Source organism: Arachis duranensis, chromosome 4, assembly GCF_000817695.3.
Source record: "Arachis duranensis cultivar V14167 chromosome 4, aradu.V14167.gnm2.J7QH, whole genome shotgun sequence".
Lineage (NCBI taxonomy): Eukaryota > Viridiplantae > Streptophyta > Magnoliopsida > Fabales > Fabaceae > Arachis > Arachis duranensis.
In genome coordinates, this window is record NC_029775.3 from 119,232,537 (window position 1) to 119,255,437 (window position 22,901).

Below are 22,901 nucleotides of genomic sequence, written 5' to 3' on the forward strand. Positions count from 1 at the left end.
GACCAAGTGTTTGTTATGAAATTCTACTGGCATGTCCAGTTTCATCGCCAGTTTTTCTTCTTTATTTCTTGAGTTATAAATTAGGTTATGTAGTTGCCCTTTCGTAACACCTAGTTCAAGTAACCAACTCAGTCTCTACATCAATTCTTGGTTAACTACCAATGCTTTTTGACTAACAATTCTATCAGTCACATATTGATTACTTGTATGACATTACGATAGATCTTATGTGTTTGATTTCATTCTGATGTGCCTAACATTATAAGGATACACATCAGCTAAAAAATATTTGTGGCGTTGCCAAAGTTAACATGGTAGCTGAAAGTATACAATCAAATTAATGAGAAAAGTATATTTATCTATAGCAATCAGCAGAAACAACGAAGCATGTATAAGATTTTCATAGTAAAATGTCACAGCTTTAGAAATGAAAAAGAGCTAAAATGCAACTTTTGCATAAATAATACATAAAACTATGTACACACATGAATCATGATCTGCAACTTTAGAATAAAGCAAGGTAATGGAGAATGACCAAAATATTTAATAAGACTAACGGTTTGTGAATGATTTACAACTCAAACTCCATTCATGTGACTTTAGAATTTTAATATTGGCAAAAACTTTTCTATCTAGCATTGTGTTTTTTCACCTATGCTTTCTTGGTTCATTGAGTCAGAGCTCACCGGTTGAATAACTATGCTATCACAATTGTAAGATCCACTAAAAATTGGTCTCATGGCAGATCATGATGCAGAATCTTCCTCCTCACATTTCATATATGATGTTTTTCTGAGCTTTAGAGGCTTCACCCGATACGAATTCACAGATCGCCTCTATCATGCTTTGTGTAAGAGAGGAATCACCACCTTCAGAGATGATGAGAATCTCAGAGTTGGTGATAGAATCAGAGATACTCTTCTTGAAGCCATTGAAAGATCCAGGTATCACCTCACTGAAAACTGAAAATAACTAACTGCTTACATCATCATCACCTAACTAACTTATAACTAGTTTAACTAACTAATTAATTTACATGTGGATCATAATAACAGGATGTCTATTGCTGTGCTGTGTAAGGACTATGCTTCTTCCACATGGTGTTTGGATGAACTAGTACAGATCATGAAGTGCTGGAATAATGGAAAAAATCAACCAATTTTGCCAATCTTTTATCAAGTGGAACCATCAGATATGAGGCGCCAGAGGAACCAATATGAAAAAGACATGATGAAACATGAAGACAGATATGGCAAAGACTCCCATGATATAAAAGCATGGAGGTCGGCTTTGCGTGAAGTGGCCAATCTAAGTGGAGTGACTTGTACAGTGAAGAGGTGAGTAACCTTTAGTTCATGAAGTAACCTTACTGTTTTGGTGTTAGCTTCTGTTTTCACAGCTTCTTTACAAGATTTTGAGCATTTATAGTAACTTTGCTTCATTTTTTGATGGTGTATGTATATATTTCCTTATGTAAAATGAGTATATATTGAAGAGATATTTCATGCAGCTATGAAAGTGAGATTATCAACAAAATTGTTCAAGAGGTCTCGGAGAAGCTTCCTCCAGAACCACTATACATTAAGCATCCAATTGGTTTTGATTCTCACTTTGAAGCAGTGTAATCACTTTGGAATATTGAATCTGACAATACCATTTGCATGCTGGTCATGTATGGAGATGGTAACAAGACCACATTTGTTGGAGAGTTGTTTAACAGGTTCAGGCATCAATTTGAAGCTGCGAGTTTTCTTCATAAAGTCTCTGAAAAATCAAGGAGGAGTGCTGATGGCCTAGAAAATCTCCAAGAAACACTTTTGCATGAAATGGGTGTGCATAAAAAACCTAAGTTGGGAAGCACATTAAAAGGATCTTCTATTATAAAACAAAGTTTGCATAATAAAAGAGTCTTTCTGGTTCTTGATGATGTTGATAGTATAGAACAGTTGGATTCATTGGCAGGAGAAGGTGATTGGTTTTGTCCTGGTAGTAGAATTGTTATAACAACAAGAGATGCCAAATTCCTAAATAATCAAGTGTTAGATGGATTCAAGATTGAGAAATATTGCATTAATGAAGGTGAATTCGAAGGAATGCAAGGTGCTAGATCAAATCAGAAGCAAGATAAGGTCTTCGAGGAAGATATGGTGGGCTTTGTGGATATCTTCAACAATGTAACCAAGCAGTTGAAGGAAAATGAGACCAATCTTAATGTTATCTCCGTAATAGGCATGGGTGGTTTGGGTAAGACTATCCTTATTAAAAAAATTTACAACAATAATGAGGTGAAGAAGTTGTTCTCTTATTGTGTGTGGATTACCGTTTCTAAGGACTACAAAGCCACTGAGCTTCTTCAAATCCTTCTGAAAGGTTGCGGGTTGTCTGAGTCTACTAAAGGCAAAGACATAAGCGAGGATGATCAAAAGAGCAAGGTCCAAAAGTTCTTAGAGAAGAAGAAGTATTTGATAGTGCTTGACGACATATGGGAGCCTGAAGTTTGGGCTGAGGTAGAATGCTTATTTCCGGACAACAATAAAGGCAGTGCAATATTGATAACTAGCCGTAATGATGGTGTGGCAAACTATACAGGATCAAAGTCTTACTTCCCTCCATTGCTAGATGAAGATGAAAGTTGGAAACTTTTCTGCAAGAAGGTCTTCAAGGGAGGAGAGTGCCCATCTGTTCTAGAATCTATTGGTAGATTAATGACTGAAAAATGTAGAGGCTTACCACTTGCTATTATCACCTTGGCGGGGGTTGTCGGGAAGAAGAAGAGACTCACAGTTGAGTGGATGAGAATCATGCGCAGCGTCATTTGGTATCTTGCTAAAGATAACAGTAAAGTCACCAAGGTACTGAAGCTTGGTTATGACAGCTTGCCACAACGATTAAAAACATGTTTTCTATACTTTGGGATATATCCCGAAGACTATGCAATTCCTGTGAAATGATTGATACAATTATGGATTGTTGAAGGGTTAATACAGGCACCAAAAACAGGAATATTAGATGCACCAGAATTAGAAGATATTGCTGAAGAGTACTTGAATGAGTTGGTGATGGTGGCAAAAAGAAGGAGTGATGGAGGAGTCAAAAGCTGCCGGATTCATGACCTTCTCCTTGATCTTTGCATATCAGAGATTAGAGCTGAAAAAGGTATAGAGTTCTGCACGGAGAAAGACATTAGATCCCTTTGGACTTTGGACTTGACTATTATTATTTTCCAGCAGCCCAAAATTTAAGTATGTTCATCTATTTAAGATACTTGAGACTAAATCGGGGTTCAGAGTGTTCGACAAAGGATCAACCTGATCCTATCTGCACCCTTCCAAATCTAGAAACTCTAATTGTTGAAGAACATTTTCACCGTTATAAACTTCCACATGGAATATGGAGGCTCAAGAAATTGAGACATCTTGAAGGCAGGCTATACATAACGAGTAAAACAGTTCCACCAGACACGTCAGGAGAAGACTGTTTGCCGAATCTACAAACTCTCTAACTTGTTACACTTGAAGACGGGGTGACAATATCCTCCATTGTGAATGGAAGATTCCCCAAGCTGAGAAAATTGGGTTTGCAGTGGAGTTACAAAATTAACTGCACAGAGCATGAACTACTACAAGGCTTGCAATCTTCCATCACCTAAAAAATCTAGAAAAACTAAAACTAGCGGACTTTAAGGATTTGTCATTAAAAAGACGTGAATTTGCTTCTAATATTTCCAAGATAAACATAGGGTTATCAAATTTTCAGGTGGACACTTGAGGTAAGAGGCAGTCCTTCAGCTACACCCTAAAACCTCACCACAAGACTAGACTCTACAAAGCAAGACAGTGATTAATGATTCCCCAAGCACTTGATAAATCAAGTTTCACCATGGATGGTCAAAACTCAGATCTGAATGCAACTTGATGCACAATGCATCTTGCTCAGTACTTCTACATCTATTCTTAATATATAAAAGTAGATGGATAAGTTTCTCTTTCTACTAATTATTTTAGAACTTGTAAATTATTCAAAATCTTTGTAACTTTCTTATTTAATTTATATTTGAGTCTGATAGGGTTGCTAGGAAACTGTTTCTGAGCGCCGGTCATGGTTCATTTTGGGCCGTGACAGGATCGGATGAGTTTTTGACTCAAAACGATTCAAACCACACTGCAAATACCCCTACCTAAAACCAACCGCACTAACAGCAAGATTAAAAAGAGAGGTGTATATTTGGTCTATGTAATTGACAAAATAAACATCTTAAATTTTACATAGCCAAATTTACTTGTACATTCATTACCTCATCTTTAGTCATTAAATAGTCAAATGAAGAAAATACAGGAGCAAGCAAATTAAGTAGTCTTTTCTGTTATGATACTTGGATAGAGGCCTAGAAAAAATAGGGGAAACAATAAGAGATACAAGACTGGTATTATTGTCCACAACATAGTTTACAATGCAGAATTTATAACAATTCTAAAAGTTGTAAAAGGCTATACTCAAGACAGTTAAATTTTTATACTTTATGTGTAGATATTTGAACTCTAAATACACACTACTAAATGTGTATTTGAGCCCTTGTTGCACACTCTTAACACATCAAAAAATCAAATACAAAAACTGAATTGAAAATCTACCGCATAAAGAAATTTATTACATTTAAAAACTAATATTGTAGAGAATATAGTAAATTTGACAATTTCATGCAAGTATTCTGTCATCATCAAGCAATAAGCATAAGCAAGGTTGATTAAACAGATATGCACATGGTGTGTTGATTTGGTTTCTGAAAACAGGAGAATTTTAAGAGAATTTAATGTATCTGTAACTCCTAATTCAGGTAAGCACCTCTGCCTCTACATCAATTCTTTAGTTAATTACCAAAACTTTTTTACTAACAATTTTATCAGTCACATATTGATTACTTGTATGACATTAAGATAAATCTTCTGAGTCTTATTTCATTGTGATGTACCTAATAAAATTACAAAGGATACACATCAGCTAAAAATTATTTATGGTATTGCCAAAGCTAACATCTTAACTGAAAGTATACAATCAATGAGAAAAAATATATTTATGTATAGCACTCAGCACAATAACGAAACATACCTCACCACAAGACTAGAGTGTAGGAAGCAAGACTCAAAATAAAACAACTCTCCTATACTGTAACTTTTTGTTTCTGGGTTTGCCATCATTTGCTAGTGAACTTCTAAAAACCACGCTAAAGGTAAGATTAAAAGAAGGAGTATATTATGTAATCTGCAAAATAAAACCTATAAAGTTTTGCATAACCAACTAAGAAATATTACTAATAGATTTGATTCAAAAGATATATTGGATTTAAAAATAGACTAAACTTCATTTGCACTTTTCAAATGTTCTTCCCCAAGTGGCAAGTTGTCCACTCATATGTTGCTCCTCATTCTCTCTCTCTGTTTGAATGTTGGGTGATTCTAAAGAGCCTAAACTTGATGGTGAACTTGATGGCCTGCCAAAAAGCAGAACTGGTAAACTTTAGTCATGGAAAAGATCTAAACTTTGAAACTCCACCACAAGACCAGACTATAGGAAGCAAGACAATGATTAACTATTCCCTAAGCATTGATAAATTCAAATTTCAATATCCATGGAATAAAGTGACATTTGATTGAAACTTATGCATAATGCATATTCCACATTACTTATTCATTAATCACAACGCATTGAAAACGAATGGGAATAGCATACAAAGCATAGGAAAATAGTTACATACAGTTTTCCTTCTTCTTCTTATCCTTATCCTTAATGCCGCTAGGGAGTGGCAACACGGCAAGAGACTCTTTGTATACACAGTATCCGATGGGAGGCGGACAAGGAAGATTTTTAAAACGCTTGAGCAGGTCTCCTCTGACATTGTATATGAAGTACCCTATTTTATCATAACCTCTTCCAATAATATCACCATTTCTGGATAAGCACAATGGCTGAAAGATTTTGCAAGGAATCTCATAGAGAGTCCAAGATGAGTGCACTTTATATTCTTTCATCACCCATATCTCAGTTGTACCGCGACCATAATTATGACCATACAAAGATAGGCAGTCTCCTAGTAGGGCGAGACTTGGAAAGGGGCATGCAACAGTTAGCAGTTGTTCCGGTGCAGATATCTTTGAGAAAGTCCTTTCCTTCAGATCAAAGATAAGAATAGCATCCCTGTAATCTTTAGGACAGGAAGGCACCCAATGAATAGCGCCATTCAAGAACAATCCACAAGAATTGTGGTCAAACCAATCCAATGGACTGGGGAGTACAGCATCAAGATTAATCCATGAATTGGTTCTCAAGGACAAGCATTCCAAGTGATCTTCTTGCCTTTCATAATCCCTACAAGCTGCAACAACTAAGTAATCATCCTGTGATGCATCATAACGAAATCCATGCAGATGCGTACTGTAGGGAAGCCTAAAGCTATGGTATTTAGGACGACTAACAATATGAGAATAGGATATTCTTTTGCTGACTCCAGTCAGTGGGTTCCATACCACAAGAAAATGTGGGTATCGATGCAAGAGAATAAATCCTCTGCAGGATCCCAATACCTCAAAATCAGAAGGTGGTTTCTTCTTGAAAGGGGGACACACCACTTTTTGTGATGCATAATTGTCGTCTAAGTAAACCAAGTAAGCCATAGTGTCGTTTTTCATGAAGAAGCATGCCTTGGTGGCAGCGGGAGAGTGGTGAAAATGTAATTCCACACAATCAGGATCGGAAATTAGAGAGGACCACAGCTTGGAAACGCATCTGAGGCGAGTGAGATGTCTGATCGGCACCCGCAGAAGGATTTTGTGAATCAGATCAAGAGGGAGGATGTCGTGAATGGTCTTGCTCTTGTCATTCTGATTCCTCTTCTCCATGCTCGATTGCTCTTTTGCTTTGTTCACCGTGTGCTTAAGCTGCTTCTTCTTATCCATGCTTGGATTTCTGAGCTTTTCGCAATTCATATAACAATTCACTCAACCCGGGACTTCAAATTGCTTTGGAAACATAAGGGAAGGGTAGGGTCAGTTTTGGAGGCTCAATTTTATGGAAATGGAGCCTGTATGTGAGCTTTTCATCTATATGGAATCAAGGGGGCTAGATATGTATGTGGGGCAGAATTTTGGCAGCTTTTGGGAGAAGAACTCGGACCATCCGAGTTCTTCGTTTGTGAATTTTCTAAATCCGAAGACGCACGGTCCGATTTGGGGTGGGGAGGGAAAATGGTTTGGTGCGGATAAATCGGACCGAGTTGGAAGAGAACTCGAACGGTCCGAGTTGCATGTAGCGGAAGTTGACTGGAGTTGGACCGTCCGTTTTGGCTAGGGATGGCAGAACCGGTTTATCAAAACGTATGGTCCGATTTGGTTGTTTAATATATTTTTGAATGAAGTTAACCTAGTCGAATGGTCCGAGTTGAGTATAGAGTCTATATAAGAGTGTGCAACGAGTTAGTGTTAGGTTACCCGTCTTCTTTCCCTTTTTCAGCGTCGCTTCCTCTGTTTCGTATTTCTGGGTCTCTTTCATACTTGTTCTAAATCACAGAAGTTAGTAGTTAATGTTATGTTTTTTTTCGTGAGTAGGAGAAATGAGTGATAGAGTACTACTAAAGGTGTATTATTTTGGTCAAATTTTATTACAAACGTCTGAAGGGATAAAATTATTTGTGAAAATCCACTAGATGTTGTTATTCCTTTTATCATTTCCTTTGAAGAACTCAAAGGTTTGATCTGTGAGAAGATTGATTCTGAGAGGGCAAAAAAAATATCCTGTGTTCTATACAGATATCCTATACCGGTATTTGGTGGGTTTGTCCAATTTCAAACAAGATATGTGACGGACGAAGCGAGCATGCAGAAGATGTTTTCAATGTATATTGAAAACCGGGCCCAGATCTCGTTTATCGAGTTGTATGTTGAGTTTGAATAATCTGAGGCTGACCGAAACATTCTACGGGAAGATTATAATAGTGACCGTGAAGAAGAGTTCGAAAGCAACTACGAATGTGTTGGTGTAGATGGAGATGAAGATCATGGTGACGTAAATATGGATCCAGATGTGACAGAGGTGGCAGATGCACTCGCAAACGATATGCCGTTTGGGGAGCCTTCATTCATGCGAGTTCTGGACTTGGAAGCCATGCATGTTCCGGAGTTTCCAAAATATATGACTGTAGGTACGTTATAAAAAAATAATAGTTTTTTTTATTTAGTTATTGAATTATTTATGAATGAATTAGTATTTATTAACCATTATTTTAGCACGCGTTGATGTCATGTATGTGTTAGACATTGAACCGGTTGACCCGATCCTATGTAAAAAAAAATTAAAAAATAGTAAGAAGTTAAAAAAATAAAAGTCAACACATGTGTTCACTAACATTTGAAACATATAACGTTATTTTAAACTAATATAGAACATAGAAGTTATTTCAATCAGTTTTTCTGAATGAACCGGCCGGTCCGGTTCAAAAGTTTCATTACTGATCCAGCCAGTCCGATCCGGCCAAAAACACAAAACTAAACAACAACAACAACATAATCATAAAAAAATTTCCTTATCATGATATATATAATTAATAATCTGTAAAAAAATATTTAAATAAAACCTAACAAATATTTAAAAATTAGTCATAACCATTCTATTTATATTCTTCAACTACACGTCTAACAACAACATAATCATAACAAATTTCCTAATCATGATTTATATAATTAATAATCTGTAAAATAATTTTAAACAAATTTAACAAACAATAAAAAAATTAGTCATAATCATTCCATTTATGTTCTTCAAGTGCATGTCTAACAACAATATAATCATAAAAAAATTTTTAATCATCATAAATATAATTATTAATCTATTAAAAATATTTTAAAATAATCTAACTAATATTCATAAATTAGTCATAATCATTCTATTTATATTCTTCAACTGTGTGTCTAACAACAATCATAATATTGAAATTTTATATTTTAATAATTATAAATATAAAAAAATTAAAAAATTTAAAAAAATTAAAAAAATACTTACATAATCAGGATCACTGAGATAGTGAATAATATGAAGCTTAGATCGATCAACATCTTTAATTTTGTATTTTTTTGGCATTGTTGTTGCTCCTCCACCATGCAAAACTCAGAGAAATGAAGAAGAAGGCTGTGAGGGTGAAAGGTTAGTGGGAGTGAAGTGTGGATTCGGATGGTGAGGGAGCTAACTTTTCTTTCTGTGTTTATGAGGGGCACCGTTTAGGAACTCAGTGGGGAAACGACGCGTGTCCATTGTTAAACCAACTCGGACCGTTCCGTGAAGCTCAGCCATCTCGGAGGGTCCGAGTCCTTCACCAACCTGAGCCAAATGCACTGGAGTCGGACCGTGCGTTTTGTGCCTTGAACTCGGAGGGTCCGAGTACCTTTCCCCTGACACCACAACTTGGTTACACACCTGCCACCCCCATATCATTCTCATACACTAGCTAGGATACAATATGTAAATTAAAAAGCGCAGTTTTGGATGGGAAATTGAAAAAACAATTACTTCTTTTTAAATCTAATAAAAAAGTGTAATTTATTTAAAAAAATAAATATAATATTTTTATTTTTATTAAATAAAAAATGTATTTTTTATTTAAATTGTTTAAAATGGTAAATTTTTTTTTTAAGTGTACAAGGAAGTCTCAAAATTATCCCTCAAAATGGAAGCTAACAAGTTAAGTCATCATTTGCTATGATTTTTTTCAAAGGTCAGAAAAAAAAGGGCAAAGAAGAGTAAAGATACACAAGACTGTTCTTGTGTCCACACAAGTTAAAAGCATCCTATATTGCTGTTTCTAGAGCAAGTAAATTCATCCAAGTTATGATTACTGTCATGTCCTATACTACTATATAAGAAACTGCTGTTAACTTGTTCCATTTGGCATATAGCTTTTTTATGGCACTCTGATGTGATGTAGTAAACATAATTTGCCTTTTAATATAGTTGCATTTTACTACAATCACCATTAAAGTGATTAAGAGCAAGTGAATTTTTTAATTAGTTGGTTTATTTCTACTTAATTCTATTTTGAGTTTTCATCAAGCATATTCTGAAATCTTGCAAATTATTCTAGTCTGATTTGTCTGTCTTGGATGGTAGTTTCTTTTACATATTAGTTTAAGTGTAGCATATTGATGTAAGGATATAAAATAAAAATCCTTAGTAACTGAGTAGATAACTAGGATTCAGAGAGAGAGAAGAAGCAGAAGATGATGAAGAACAAAATAGATAGCAAGCTCATCAAGAACAATTTTGTGGTTTCAAAAGAAGCAGACATGCCAAGAAGTGTACATTAAGCACTCAAGAAGCGTCACCTCCTTGAAAGCTTTATTTACACTACTAAAATTTGTTGCTACTTGCTACTGGGAGAGTGAGGGTCAATATTCAATAATAATGTGTTTGATGCATTTCATATAAGAAAAAATTGCTTATACATTTTATCCAACCGCCTCCCCATCTAATACCTTTTTACTTGTATTGATGACAACAAGTTGTATGCATCTGATAGTTTTCCAGCATGAATGATTCCTTTAACATTTTGTCATCCCCAAGTCATAAGCATAAAAAGGATTTAACGGATATGCATGACATCTGTTGATTTTGTTTGTGAAAACAGGGAAATTTGAGAAGAATTCAATGTATTTGTAATACTTTTACACATTTCGCTTTGACTAAGTGTTTGTTATGAAACTCTACCGGCATGTCCAATGAACTAGGGCCGTTGAATTTCGCTTAAACTGTTGTTAAACCAGCATTTACGTTCCCCAAATAATTTACTGATACCCATGGTTACTAAGACAAATTTCATCGCACCGCTGCCTCTACATAAGTTTTTGGTTAATTACCAATACTTTTTTGACTAATGGTTTTATCAGCCATGATTACTTGTATGACATTAAGATAAATCTCATGAGTTTTATTGCATTGTGATGTGCCTAACATTATAAGATCCACATCAGCTAAAAATTATTTATGGTGTTGTCAAAGCTAACATCGAAACTGAAAGTATACAAAGCATATACAAGATTTACATGGTAACGATCACAGCTTTTGAAATGAAAAAGAGCTAAACCATAAAACCTCAGCACAAGACTAGACTATAGAAAGCATGACAGTGATTAATGATTCCTCAGGTATTTGATAAATCAAGTTTCACCACGGATAGTCAAAAGTCACATCTAAATGCTCAGTACTTGTACATTAATCACAAAGTAATAATAAATTGGATTCAACTAGAGGAAGCTCTATTTGCACTTTCAAATGTTCCAGTTTTTCAAATTCATTGTTGGAAGGGAAATCATACTTTAAAGCAAAGGGAAAATAAAATAAAATTCTCTAGAAGCTTTTTCCAGTTCAACTTGTCAACTCTACACTTTATTTACAACAGAATTAAGTGTCTCTATTGTGCAATCATTCTCTCCTAATTCTCTTTCCTTGTTTGACATCATTCTGATTCTGAAGGCCTACAGAAAAGATTACCATTGCATTAAACACGAAAAAAGAAGTAACTTAAAAGTTAAAACCCCTCACCACAAGACTAGGCTTTAGGAAGCAAGACAGTAATCAATGATTCCCTAAGCATTCATAAATTGAAATTTCACCATTCATAGACAAAAGTGGCATTTGAGTGGAACTTTATACATAATGCATATTACTCATTACTTATTCATTAATCACAATGCAATGAAAACCAACAGGAATAGCTTGGGGCAAAGCATAGGAGAATAGTTACATACCTATTTCCTCCTTCTTCTTTTTTCTTATCCTCAACGTCACTAGGGAGTGGCAACAGAGACTCTGTATGCACAGTAACAGTTGCCCTGTTGGGATTCGGACAACAAAGATTTTCAAAACGATTGAGCAAGTCTTCTCTGACATTATATATGAAATAACCAACTTTATCATACCAAGAACAACCTCTTCCAATAATATCACCATTACTGGATAAGCACAATGGCTGAAAGTCCTTGCAAGGAATCTGATAGAGATTCCAAGATGAGTGCACTTTATATTCTTTCATTACCCATATGTCAGTGTTACAGCTATGAAGATTCTGATAATACAAGGCTAGGCAGCCTCCGAGTAGGGCGAGACCTGAAAAGTTGCATGAAATCATTACCAGTTGTTCCGGGGCAGACATCATTGAGAAAGTCCTTTCCTTCATATCAAAGATAAGAATAGCATCCTTGTAAGTTGTGAGAGCGAAAGACAGCCAATGAATAGCACCATTCAAGAACAACCCACATGAAAAGCGGTCAAAAACACCCAGAGGTTTGGAGAGTGCAGCATCAAGATTAATCCATGAATTGGTTCTCAAGGACAAGCAATCCAAATTATATTGCCTTTCCCAATGGTTCCAAGCTACAAGAAGTAAGTAATCATCCTGTGATGCATCATAACCAAATCCATGCAGACTAGGAAGCCTAATGCCATGGTACTTACGACTAGGAAGAAGATGAGAATAGGATATTCTTTTGCTAAATCCAGTGAGTGGGTTCCATACCACAAAAGAATGTGGGTGTCGATGCAGGACAATAATGCCTCTGCAGGATCCCAAGACCGCAAAATTAGGAAGTGGTTCATTGTTGAAAGGGGGACACATCTCTTTTTGTGATGCATCATTGTCGTCGAAGTAAACGAAGTGCACCATAGAGGAGTATTTTATGAAGAAGCATGAGTTGGTGGAAGCGGAAGAATGGTGAAAATGAAATTCCGCAAAGTTAGGGTCAGAAATTAGAGAGCACCAAAGCTTGGAAACGCACCTGAGGCGAGCAAGATGCCTGACCGGCACCCGCAGTAGGATTCTTTGAATCAGCTCAGGAGGGAGGATCTCAAGAGTGCTCTTACTCTTGTCATTCTTCTCCTTCGTCTCCATGGTGGATTCCTCTTTTGCTTTGCTCACTGTGTGCTTCAGCTACTGCTTCTTATCCATGCTTGGATTGCTGAGCTTTTCGCAATTCATATACCAATTCACTCAACTTCGGTTCCCTGGGACTTGAAAATTGAAATTGCCTTGAAAACCTAAAACCAAGGAAAGGGGAAGGGTTAGTTTTGGATTGGCTGGAAAAAAAGGTTATCATTTCAATAGGTCCATACAAAATTTTGTATGGAACATTGTTAATTCATTTTAAAAAAATTAAATATAGTATTTTTAGATTTATTAACTAGAAAAAGGTTTTTTTTTCTATTTAAATTGTATAAAATGGTAAAAAAAATATTCGAAAGTGTATAAAACAATAAAGTTAGAGTTATTTAGTATTTCTATTTAGTTCAGTGACATATCACTTTAAATTAAACTTTTTTATTCAATATATTTTTCATTCTCACATTCCAATTATTTATTCAATATTTTCTATTTTTATTATCCACAAAATATTGCGCAATTAACATCAAAATATTAATACTATAATAAATTAATCAAATAAAAATATTCGAATAAACAATTTTTTAATCAATTCCTAAACGACGATAGTTTTATTTTCTCTTCTTTAAAACTGATGAGTTTGGAAAACTCCAAATTAATATTTGTGATAAACAAACATTATTGAAATAGTTAGTTGCAAAATTATTAATTTGATCTTCATTTAACATATGTTAATTAATAATTTTGTGATGCAATTTTCTTTTAATTGGGCCGAAATAAAAGGAAAGATTTCAAACTCAATAAATCAAAATTCAGCCCTATGTAATTCTTGTTCTGTGATTACTGGCTGAAAAAGTTTTTATCATTTGGGCCAGAAATCTAACATTGCCATAAGCTCAATTAATTTGAATGAATCAAAACTTTATTGGGTCAAATTGAATTTTGTCACTACCAAGCCCAATTTAGTTTTGATGTATGATCCAATGCTTGATCCAAAATTCATCAAAAAAGCAAATGTTACTAATTGGGCCAGATTAATTTTGTTGCTACCAAGCCCAACATTAATTTTTTATGAATGTTTCCAAGCTTGGTCCGAAACCAAGTTTAAAAGGAAAGCAAATTGGATTCATGCTTTCCAACGGATTCCATCTCTTGTTAAGGATGGATTTCAAAACTTAATAAGCTAACATTGGAAACATGAGAGAGAACTTGACTTTGATTTGATGGGAATCATTATTATCAATGCAGCACACCACTCAAGCAAGGAAAGTAAAAGCAATCCATCAGTTTGGTTCATTTCAATTAATTGCTTATACTTTAACCTCACATTTTCTCTCTCATCTCTCTTTCTTCTCTTCGGTTATTACACAGGGAAACAATGGATGCTATGAAAGCAAATGTAAGCTACCGAAATGAAGGAAGAACAAGCTACAAGACCATCGAACTAATGATAGCAAGAAAAAGAAAAAGAAAAGTATGTTGTGGCTAAGATCTGCATCACTTATGGTAAGATTCTGTGATGAGATCTTGGCTTCTTCATGCTCAAAGAGGAAGAAAAAGATTCGGCCAGTAAGGTGAAGATTCTTGGAAGCATGGCTTGTCTCTGATTCTGCTCAACCACCACAGGAAGTAGCTAGAGTGGCGAAGTGATGGAAGAGGCAGAGATTGGAGCAGATGAAGTCATCATCATCATGAAGCATCAAGGGCCAGAAATCCATCTTGGAGAGCAAGCCAAGGATGGAGCGCCCAGATTGATGAAGCATGATGACCAAGGAAGAACTAGAGGTACTTGCATGTTGGATTTTGCACGAGTTACCTCTTCTCTCTGTGTGGCCGAACCGGTTTTGTTTTGGAGGAAAAGAAGCTAAGCTCGGTTTTTGTGTTTCAACTGTGAAGGCTTCACTTCATAGTTGTCAGAACCGAACCGGTGATCGAACCGGTCAGGCCACTGGGTCACTGGGTCACTGGTTCAACCGGTGGGTCACTGGTTGAATCGGTTAACCCGGTCCCACATAAGTAAAATGTATAAAATAGCTAAAAACTTAAAAATTAAAAGTTAAAAAACATATCTCCAATAACATTTTAATAAACATTAAATCTCAAATCCTAAAAATAAGTAGTAATACGAGAATAAACATAAAATTTAGTACTATTAGTCTATTACATGAACAACTCAATTTAACATAATAAAAATAACAATTCATGGATTATATCCAAGGAGTAACTTCAAAGTCTGGATATCTTTCTTCATTTGACAAATCTGGAGCTACATCTTGATTGGTTCCATTCTGATTTGCATTTTCCACAGAAGTATTATTAGCTTCACCATCATCTCGATCGTCTTCCAGATTCAATTCATCTAGCATTTCAATAATGTTTCACAAATCATAATCAATAATAAGGCAAAATATTTGGTTAAAGCATTACAAAATCATCCCTAACAACAACATACCCAAATCATCTAAAGCTGATTGAAGAGACATATTTGCAAGATCATTCTGTAAAGCATCAACTTCTTCAGGAGTTAAAAATGGTGGTGAATCTTCCATTATCCATTCCGAATGATCCTCAAATGCATCAAGACAAATTGGATCATAACTTTGCTTTCTCATTCGGTTCCTATGTTATCAATTAACTTGATTATTCTTATTATGACTAAAAATTTTAAATAATGCCTTCAAGAAAGAATAATAAAAAGTACCTTTGTTGTAGCCTTAAGTTGTAATGAACATAAACAAGATCATTAAGCTTTTGATGCTCTAACCGATTCCTTTTCTTTGAGTGAATGTGTTCGAAAATGCTCCAGTTACGCTCACAACCTGAAGAACTGCAAGTTTGACTTAAAACACGAATTGCTAACTTTTGCAGGTTTGGTGCTCCACATCCATAAGATTCTCACCATTGATCTTAACATAAAAAGAAAACAATCACAATCATAAAAATCAAGTCTTAAACATATCACAATCATAAAAAACTAATTTTAATACAAAATTTACCAGGCATCACAGTGCTTCGCTCACGTATTGCAGACTGTCTCCCAAAGTCTCCTTCAACATTCTTAAAGATTCTCTTCTCACTTGTCAATTTAGTAATCAAATCAGCATCACCGTAAGCATACCTCTCAATCACATCTAGTAGGCCAGATATTGTTTCTTTGTGCTTGTCAAATTCTGCAGAATTAAATCGAAAAGCTGGATTTAACCAATAACCAGCAGCATGAAGGTTTCTTTTAAGTTGTAAATCCCAACGTGAATCTAAAATCTTCAAATAAAGTTGAACAACCCTCTTTCTTTTTTGAAACCTCTTCACCATGTCTTCCCTAGCCTTATTCATAGCTTGATAAAGGAAACCCATTGCAGCTCTATCTTCACTATCCACAATACGCAATACATGAACAAGTGGCTCCGTAAGCTTAACAATATCAGTGCATTGATTCCAAAATTTAGAATCTAAGACTTGATCCACAAACTTTTTTGCTTTGGCTTCTTTAGAGTAAGCTGAACTTGTCCATTCTCTAGATGTCACCATAGTTCTCAATGCATCCTTTTGAGCCAAAATACTTTGCAAAGCAATGAAATTAGTGGCGAATCGAGTTGGAGCTGGACGAAGTATTTCTCGGCCGCCTGTGAACTGCCTCATCAAGTACAAAGGATGGCAGTGATTATAGATATACTTCGTAATCATTGAAGCTTGTGACACAGTTTCAGTCACTTCCGCAAACTTCCCAATATCCTGCAACATCAGATTAATATAATGTGCCGCACAAGGAGACCAATACAATCTAGGAAACTCTAATTCTAACAACCTTCCAGCAGCAACATAATTTGCAGCATTATCCGTCACTACATGTACAACATTCTCAAGACCAACAAATAACACAACATCCCTAAGCAACTTAAACAAAGCCTCAGCAGTTTTCGAGATATGAGAAGCATCAACTGACTTTAGGAAAACAGTTCCTTTAGGGCAATAAACCAAGAAATCAATCAAAGTATGCCTACAACGATCAGTCCATCTATCAGCCATGATAGTACATCCAGTTTGTTTCCAAATCACACGATAACCTTCAATCATCTTCTTTACATCTTCAACCAATTTACTCAACAAATATCCACGAACTCTTTGGTAATTTGGCCCTTTATACCTTGCACCCATATTTGCAATAGCATCGATCATAGGCTGATAATAAGCTGAATTAACCGCATTGAATGGCACAGAGGCATCCATCATCCATCTTGCAATAGCAATATCACACTTCTCCACAATTTCTTTGCTTTGGAGAACACTTTTAATACTTGGTTGAGCTCCAGGTGTTGCTGCCGGTGGAAAAAAGGATTGTAATCCCTTGAGTTGTTTTCCAACTCCCTTTCTAGAGCTAGGTGCTGGAATTCTTGATGCTTATTGTTGTCGCATCTCACTACGTTCAATCTCATCAAATTCCCTTTCAACGTCATCACAAGCACCATAATTTTCTGCATATTCTTCTTGAGTTTTCCTTTTCTTGGTTCGAAGATCTTCAATGTTTTGGGATAATTGGTGTCTCACCGCAGCTGGCACCTTTCGACATGCTTCAATATCTCCACCTTTTCCAGCCAAATGATGCTTAACCCGGTTAATTCCTCCACCCCTAATAAGCTTCTCGCAATAAATACATACCAGAGCAGTTTTTCCTTTATCCAAAACTTGTTTACAATGGCCCCATGTAGGATCAGTTTTTCCTCTGTTACTATTTTTTTGGGTTCCAATTGTTGGATCAGGAGTTGATCCTTGTTCCTGAGAAGTTGGTGTTGGTGTTTCTGATGGTGTATTTGATGAAGCCATCCTAAATTCCTAATCAACCAGGGTCCAGGACTAAATGACTAATCTCTAAGAATAATACACAACAACAATCCACTAACTACTAAGAATAATATCCAACAGCAATCAACAATGGATAATCAACAAACTGAAGTACTGAACAGAAATAAAAAATTAATCAAGAAACATGAGAGATCAAACAGAAAAACATGTGGAAGTGTTCATGTTCTCATCTTTCCGCATACCAAAATCAAACAGAAATCAAACTATCAAACTGACATATGTGAACCACCAATTAAAAAATTAACTTCAAACATATGTAAACTATCAAACATGTTCTCATCTGCCAGCATACCATAATCATTAATCAATTAACTTAAAAAAATTAAAAAATTAAAAATACTTACCTGCACGACTGCACGGCTGGACCCTGGACCTGGGGGGATGGAGCGACGAGCGTCGAGCAGAGAAGAGGGAGACCTGGAGCGAGGAGCGACGAGGAGGCGACTTCAAGGTTCAATCTTCGATGGACGGGGTGAGTGGCGCACTGCTCTGGATGCGGTGGTGTGGTGAGTGCCGCGTGGTTGAAGCTGAACGGGGCGACGAGGTGGCTGAAAGCCTGAAGCTGAAGCAGAGTAGGCGAGTAGCAGGGGATGGAGTCATGGTGCCATGGTGATGGTGATGGTGGTCTCTCAACTCTGAACCGTTTGGGAGGAAAGGGAAAATGGGAAACAGGGGAAGGGGATGGAGGCTAGGGTTACATTACATCGTTGAAAGTTGAAACGCAGCAGCAGAGCAGCTTTTGTTTTTTTTTTTTAAAGAAACGACGTCGTTTTCCATCGCAGAAAAAAAAACTTTTCCGAACCGGTCCGGGTTAAACAAAACCTGCCGGTTCACCGGTTCTGAGCAAACCCGGCCGGTTCAATACGGGTCTCGCCGGTTCAATTCCTTGTTCGGTTCTCTGACTCACCCAGACCGGTTATGGCACCGGTTCGTCGGTTTTCCGGTCCGACCGGCCGGGTCGGTCCGGTTCTGACAACACTGCTTCACTTTTCTATAAAAGGGGTGAACAGTCACGGTTTGATTCAAGGAGAAAATTTGAGAGCGCAAGGCACAGAGTTCTCAGAGCTACCTGATCTAACAGATTTCTCTTCTCCTTCAATGTATTCTGTTTTGTAATTTTTCTGTTTAATTTTGTCATGTCTTGAGTCTCATGGAAAAAGGCAAACAGTGAGATTTGTATGAAAAAACCATAGAGCGGAAAAAGGTAGAGAGTGCAAAATTAAAAGAAAAAGCCATAGATGTCTTAGAGTTCCTTTGTTCATCTATGTTGTGTTTCATGATTCTGTGGGAATCCCCTTGTAAGTTGGGTTAGCACTTTACAATTTGTAATCTGGATGATTATAGTGAAATTTCATCATTGTTGTGATGGAGACTGGATGTAGGCTGCACTGCACTTAGCAGCTGAACCAGGATATATCTGGGTGTAATCTTCTCTCTCTCTACTTCTTCATTTCTGTTTCTGCTGCACAGGAGCTAAAATAAAAAATGTCTCGTGCCAAGTGACAAGACAAAAGTAAAAAGTCTCGTGGCTAGTGACGAGACAAAAACAGAAAAGTCTCCTCAAAGATCAGAAAGTGTAATCAAGAAAAATGGGCTAAGATTCAACCCCCTTCTCTTAGCCACTGAAACCATCAAAAACAAAAAAAAAAATGTCTTTGTTCACTACATTTTGTATGCAAAAAATTACTTAAACTATGTTACATTTTTTATTTTTAATTTTTGTGGTTTGACATACAAGGTGATTAAGCATTAATTTTTTTTGGTCTGCCATAATTTATTAGAGAACTACTTCAAACCAACCACGCTAACAGCAGGATTAAAAAGAAAATTGTATATTTTGTGTATGTAATTGATAAAATAAAATATCTTTAAGTTTTGCATAGCCAATTTTACTTGTACATTCATTATCTCGTCTTTAATCATTAAACAACCAAATGAAGAACAAACAGGAGCAAGCAAATTAAGTAGTCTTTTCTATTATGATACTTAGATAGAGGCCTAGAAGAAACAGGATAAATAATAAGAGACACAAGACTAGTATTAGTGTCCACAACATAGTTTACAATAAAGAATTTGTAACAATTTTAAAAGTTGTAAAAACCTATACTCCACAGTTAAATTTTTATATTTTTATGTGTAGATATTTGAACCCTAAATACACAATACTAAGTGTGTATTTGAGCCCTCATTGCACTCTTAACATATAAAAAATTAATCAAAAAACTGAATTGAAAATCTACCGCATAAAGAAATTTACTACATTTTCAAACTAATATTGTAGAAAATATATAAAAACTGACAATTTCCTCCAGTGTTCTGTTATCATCAAGCAATTAGCATAAGCGAGGTTAAGCGAATATACATGAGGTGTGTTGATTTGGTTTGTGAAAACACGAGGAGAATTCAATGTATCCAAGAGAAAAGTACATTTATGTATAGTAATCGGCAGTTTTCAGCACAATAATATAGCTTGTGAAAGATTTTCATGGCTAAAATTATTGATGCTAAATCTGCTTCTCCTCAAAAGCTATTCATTATTTATCTTACTCCCAGTAGTTTAAAACTAAATTAGATACAAGATTAATGAAATAAGCACATATTGCTTGATAAAACAGAGGAAACCAGGGATTTTATAAGAGACTTCACACTTTGCATCTTAAGTCTGTACGAAAAACGTATTATCAATAAAAGAATCTATATTTAAAAAGTTTTGGATTGGGTTCATAACATTTTGACATAATAAAATTTGAAGCTAAATTAACATAAGACAACAAAATGAATAAATGAAGAAAAAAGTACTTCATCTTTATATCAAAATAGAAAGACAAGAAGTGCAAGCGAAACTATTTATAGGAGTACTTATCCTTTCAAAACATTTTCAAGTAAGCCCCTCTGCCACCAATGACGTCGATTAATGGTTTGACATACATGGTGCAACAAGTTTATATACTCAAAATAAAACATCTCTCATATACTGTAATTTTCTGTTTTTGGGTTTGTCATCATTTTCTAGTGAACTTCTAAAAACACAAAGGTAAGATTAACGGAAGAAGTATATTATGTAATCTGCAAAAAAAAAAACCTATAAAGTTTTGCATAACCAACTAAGAAATATTACTATTAGATTTGATTCAAAAGATATATTGGATTTAAAAAGAGACTAAACTTCATTTGCACTTTTCAAATGTTCTCCCCAAGTGGCAAGTTATTCACTTGTATGGTGAACTTGATGACCTGCAAAAAAGCAGAACTGGTAAAAGTCAAGATGCAATGAAAACTAATAAGAACAGCTTGGTGCATAATGCATAGGAGAATAGCTTGGTACAAAGCATAGGAGAATAATTACATACTGTTTTCCTTTTTCTTCTTATTAATGTCACTTGGGAGTGTCAAGAGACTCTCTTTGTACATAGCATCGGTTGCACTGATGTTATGTGCATAATATTTAACACGTGGGAGCAGCTGTCCTCCCATTATATATGAGAAACTTTTTCTTTTTTTCTTTATCCCAAATAAATTGTTCTACAGTAATATCACCATTATTGGATAAGCACAAAAGCCGGAAGTTTCCACAAGGAATCTGATAGAGAGTCCAAGATGAATGTAATTTATATTCTTTCATCACCCATATCTCAGTGTTAAAGCTATCATTATTGTAATAATATAAGGCTAGGCAGCCTCCTAGTAGGGCGAGACCTGGATAGGAGCATGGCAGTTGTTCCGACACAGATATGGTTGAAAAAGTCCTTTCCTTCCGATCAAAGATAATAATAGCATCAATGTAAGCTTTAACAGGGAAAGGCAGCCAATGAATAGCACCATTCAAGAACAACCCACAAGGCGTGTGCTCAAAAACACGCAAGGGTTTGGGGAGTGCAGCATCAAGATGAATCCAGGAATTGGTTCTCAAGGACAAGCAATCCAAGTGATCTTGTCTTTCCCACTCGCTCCAAGCTACAACAACTAAGTAATCAACCCGGGAATCATCATAACCAAATCCATACAGACGGGTACTGTAGGGAAGCCTAAAGCCATAGAACATTATGAGAATAGGATATTCTTTTGCTGAATCCAGTGAGTGGGTTCCATATCACAAGAAAATGTAGGTGTCGATGCAAGAGAATAAAGCCTTTGTAGGATCCTAAGACCACAAAATCATAAAGAGGTTCCCACAGTAGGATTCTATGAATCAATCAGCTCAAGAGGGAGGATGTCGTGAATGCTTTACTCTTGTCATTCTGATTCTTCTTTTCCATGGTCGATTGCTCTTTTGCTCTGTTCACCGTGTGCTTCAGCCTCTTCTTCTTCTTATCCATGCTTGGATTGCTGAGCTTTTCGCAATTCATATAACAATTCACTGAACCCCGGACTTCAAATTGCTTTGGAAACATAAGGGAAGGGTAGGGTGAGTTTTAGATTGGAAATTTATATACTATAAAGTCAAGTCTCAAAATTATCCCTCAAAATGGAAGCTAACAAGTCTTCATTTAGGGATGGCAAAACTCCCCGAGACGCGGGGATCCTGCGGGGACTGCCCCGAATGAGAATTCGACTGTGGAAAATTTTTCCTGTGGGGATGGGGACGGGGACAAAATTCACCCGAGGCAGACGCGGGAATCTCCGCCCCATCCCCGCTAATCTCCAAAATTCATATATTTACTGAATTGTCCTTAATAGTTTATTTCTCATATATGTACACACACATACATAATAAACCCAAAACTCCTCATCCTCATTTGCATAACTCTTCTTCAATTCAAAAATCTCTAACGTTGTCCGTACTCCATCCAACCTCTCTACAGCCACCCTCTCGCAGCTCTCCCTTCTCATCGCATCGTCATACCTTACCGTGCCATGATCCTCACCGCGTCGTCCTCTCTGTTGCCGCGTCTCCCACCTTGTCCACTTCTCTATCCTTTGGCTTGCCGTTGCGTCCCCCATTACGTCATTTCGAAAGAAGTTACCATCTTGTTGTTTAGACTTTTTGTATAGAATGGATACTTACAACTCTATTCATATGGAAATTAATAATTAGTTAGAACTATCAGATAGATGGGAAATGAGGTCCCCGCGGGGAATGGGACCCTGTGGAGAATGAAAATGGGGAGCAATATTTTCCCATGGCGGA

The 22,901-nt window shown here is 36.1% G+C and overlaps 4 protein-coding genes across 8 annotated transcripts in view; 2 read left to right on the forward strand and 2 right to left on the reverse strand.

Moving 5' to 3' along the window:
• The first annotated feature begins 630 nt into the window (after positions 1-630).
• On the forward strand, positions 631-1,797 carry LOC107486192 (TMV resistance protein N-like). Its single transcript, XM_052260866.1, has 2 exons — positions 631-944; positions 1,056-1,797. The coding sequence occupies exons 1-2, from the start codon at positions 739-741 to the stop codon at positions 1,339-1,341; spliced, it is 492 nt and encodes a 163-aa protein (XP_052116826.1). The 5' UTR covers positions 631-738; the 3' UTR covers positions 1,342-1,797.
• Positions 1,671-3,502, forward strand: LOC127739676 (disease resistance protein RPP13-like). Its single transcript, XM_052260741.1, has 3 exons — positions 1,671-2,865; positions 2,977-3,156; positions 3,288-3,502. Exons 1-3 carry the CDS (start codon positions 1,671-1,673, stop codon positions 3,500-3,502), a joined length of 1,590 nt encoding a protein of 529 aa, XP_052116701.1.
• Positions 3,503-5,003: 1,501 nt separating this feature from the next.
• Positions 5,004-22,901, reverse strand: part of LOC107486483 (F-box/kelch-repeat protein At3g23880-like) — a 31,824-nt gene continuing 13,926 nt past the window's right edge. Inside the window, exons 2-3 of one of the 2 annotated variants that reach the window (XM_052260858.1) lie at positions 5,753-6,695; positions 5,004-5,488 (exon numbers count right to left, since the gene is read on the reverse strand). In XM_052260858.1, the coding sequence (XP_052116818.1) occupies positions 5,463-5,488; positions 5,753-6,695 (969 nt within the window). In that variant the 3' untranslated portion in view covers positions 5,004-5,462. Of the gene's footprint in view, positions 5,489-5,752; positions 7,476-22,901 lie in introns of those variants that run through there. The other variant, XM_016107034.3, reaches the window with a different exon arrangement.
• On the reverse strand, positions 10,321-13,133 carry LOC107486485 (F-box/kelch-repeat protein At3g06240). Of its 4 annotated transcripts, none has more exons than XR_008008375.1 (3): positions 12,813-13,133; positions 11,787-12,411; positions 10,321-11,513 (listed from the first exon to the last, which is right to left on the reverse strand). XR_008008375.1 is itself a non-coding variant. In XM_021141259.2 (3 exons), the coding sequence occupies exons 1-3, from the start codon at positions 12,923-12,925 to the stop codon at positions 11,495-11,497; spliced, it is 1,071 nt and encodes a 356-aa protein (XP_020996918.1). In that variant the 5' UTR covers positions 12,926-13,133; the 3' UTR covers positions 10,326-11,494. The 4 variants fall into 4 exon arrangements, 3 of the variants coding, with proteins under 3 accessions (XP_020996918.1, XP_015962522.1, XP_052116822.1); XM_021141259.2 differs by having other exon boundaries at positions 10,326-11,513; positions 11,787-11,870; positions 11,958-13,133; XM_016107036.3 differs by having other exon boundaries at positions 10,330-11,513; positions 11,787-13,133.

Bases quoted from the DNA above. Each gene is read 5' to 3' on its own strand.
- LOC107486192 (XM_052260866.1), top strand. From the start codon at position 739: ATGGCAGATCATGATGCAGAATCTTCCTCCTCACATTTCATATATGAT. The intron at 945-1,055 runs GTATCACCTCAC...TCATAATAACAG, and splicing joins GAAGCCATTGAAAGATCCAG to GATGTCTATTGCTGTGCTGT.
- LOC127739676 (XM_052260741.1), top strand. From the start codon at position 1,671: ATGTATGGAGATGGTAACAAGACCACATTTGTTGGAGAGTTGTTTAAC. The intron at 2,866-2,976 runs GTTATGACAGCT...GGATTGTTGAAG, and splicing joins CACCAAGGTACTGAAGCTTG to GGTTAATACAGGCACCAAAA. The intron at 3,157-3,287 runs GTATAGAGTTCT...ATCGGGGTTCAG, and splicing joins AGAGATTAGAGCTGAAAAAG to AGTGTTCGACAAAGGATCAA.
- LOC107486485 (XM_016107036.3), bottom strand. From the start codon at position 12,925: ATGGAGACGAAGGAGAAGAATGACAAGAGTAAGAGCACTCTTGAGATC.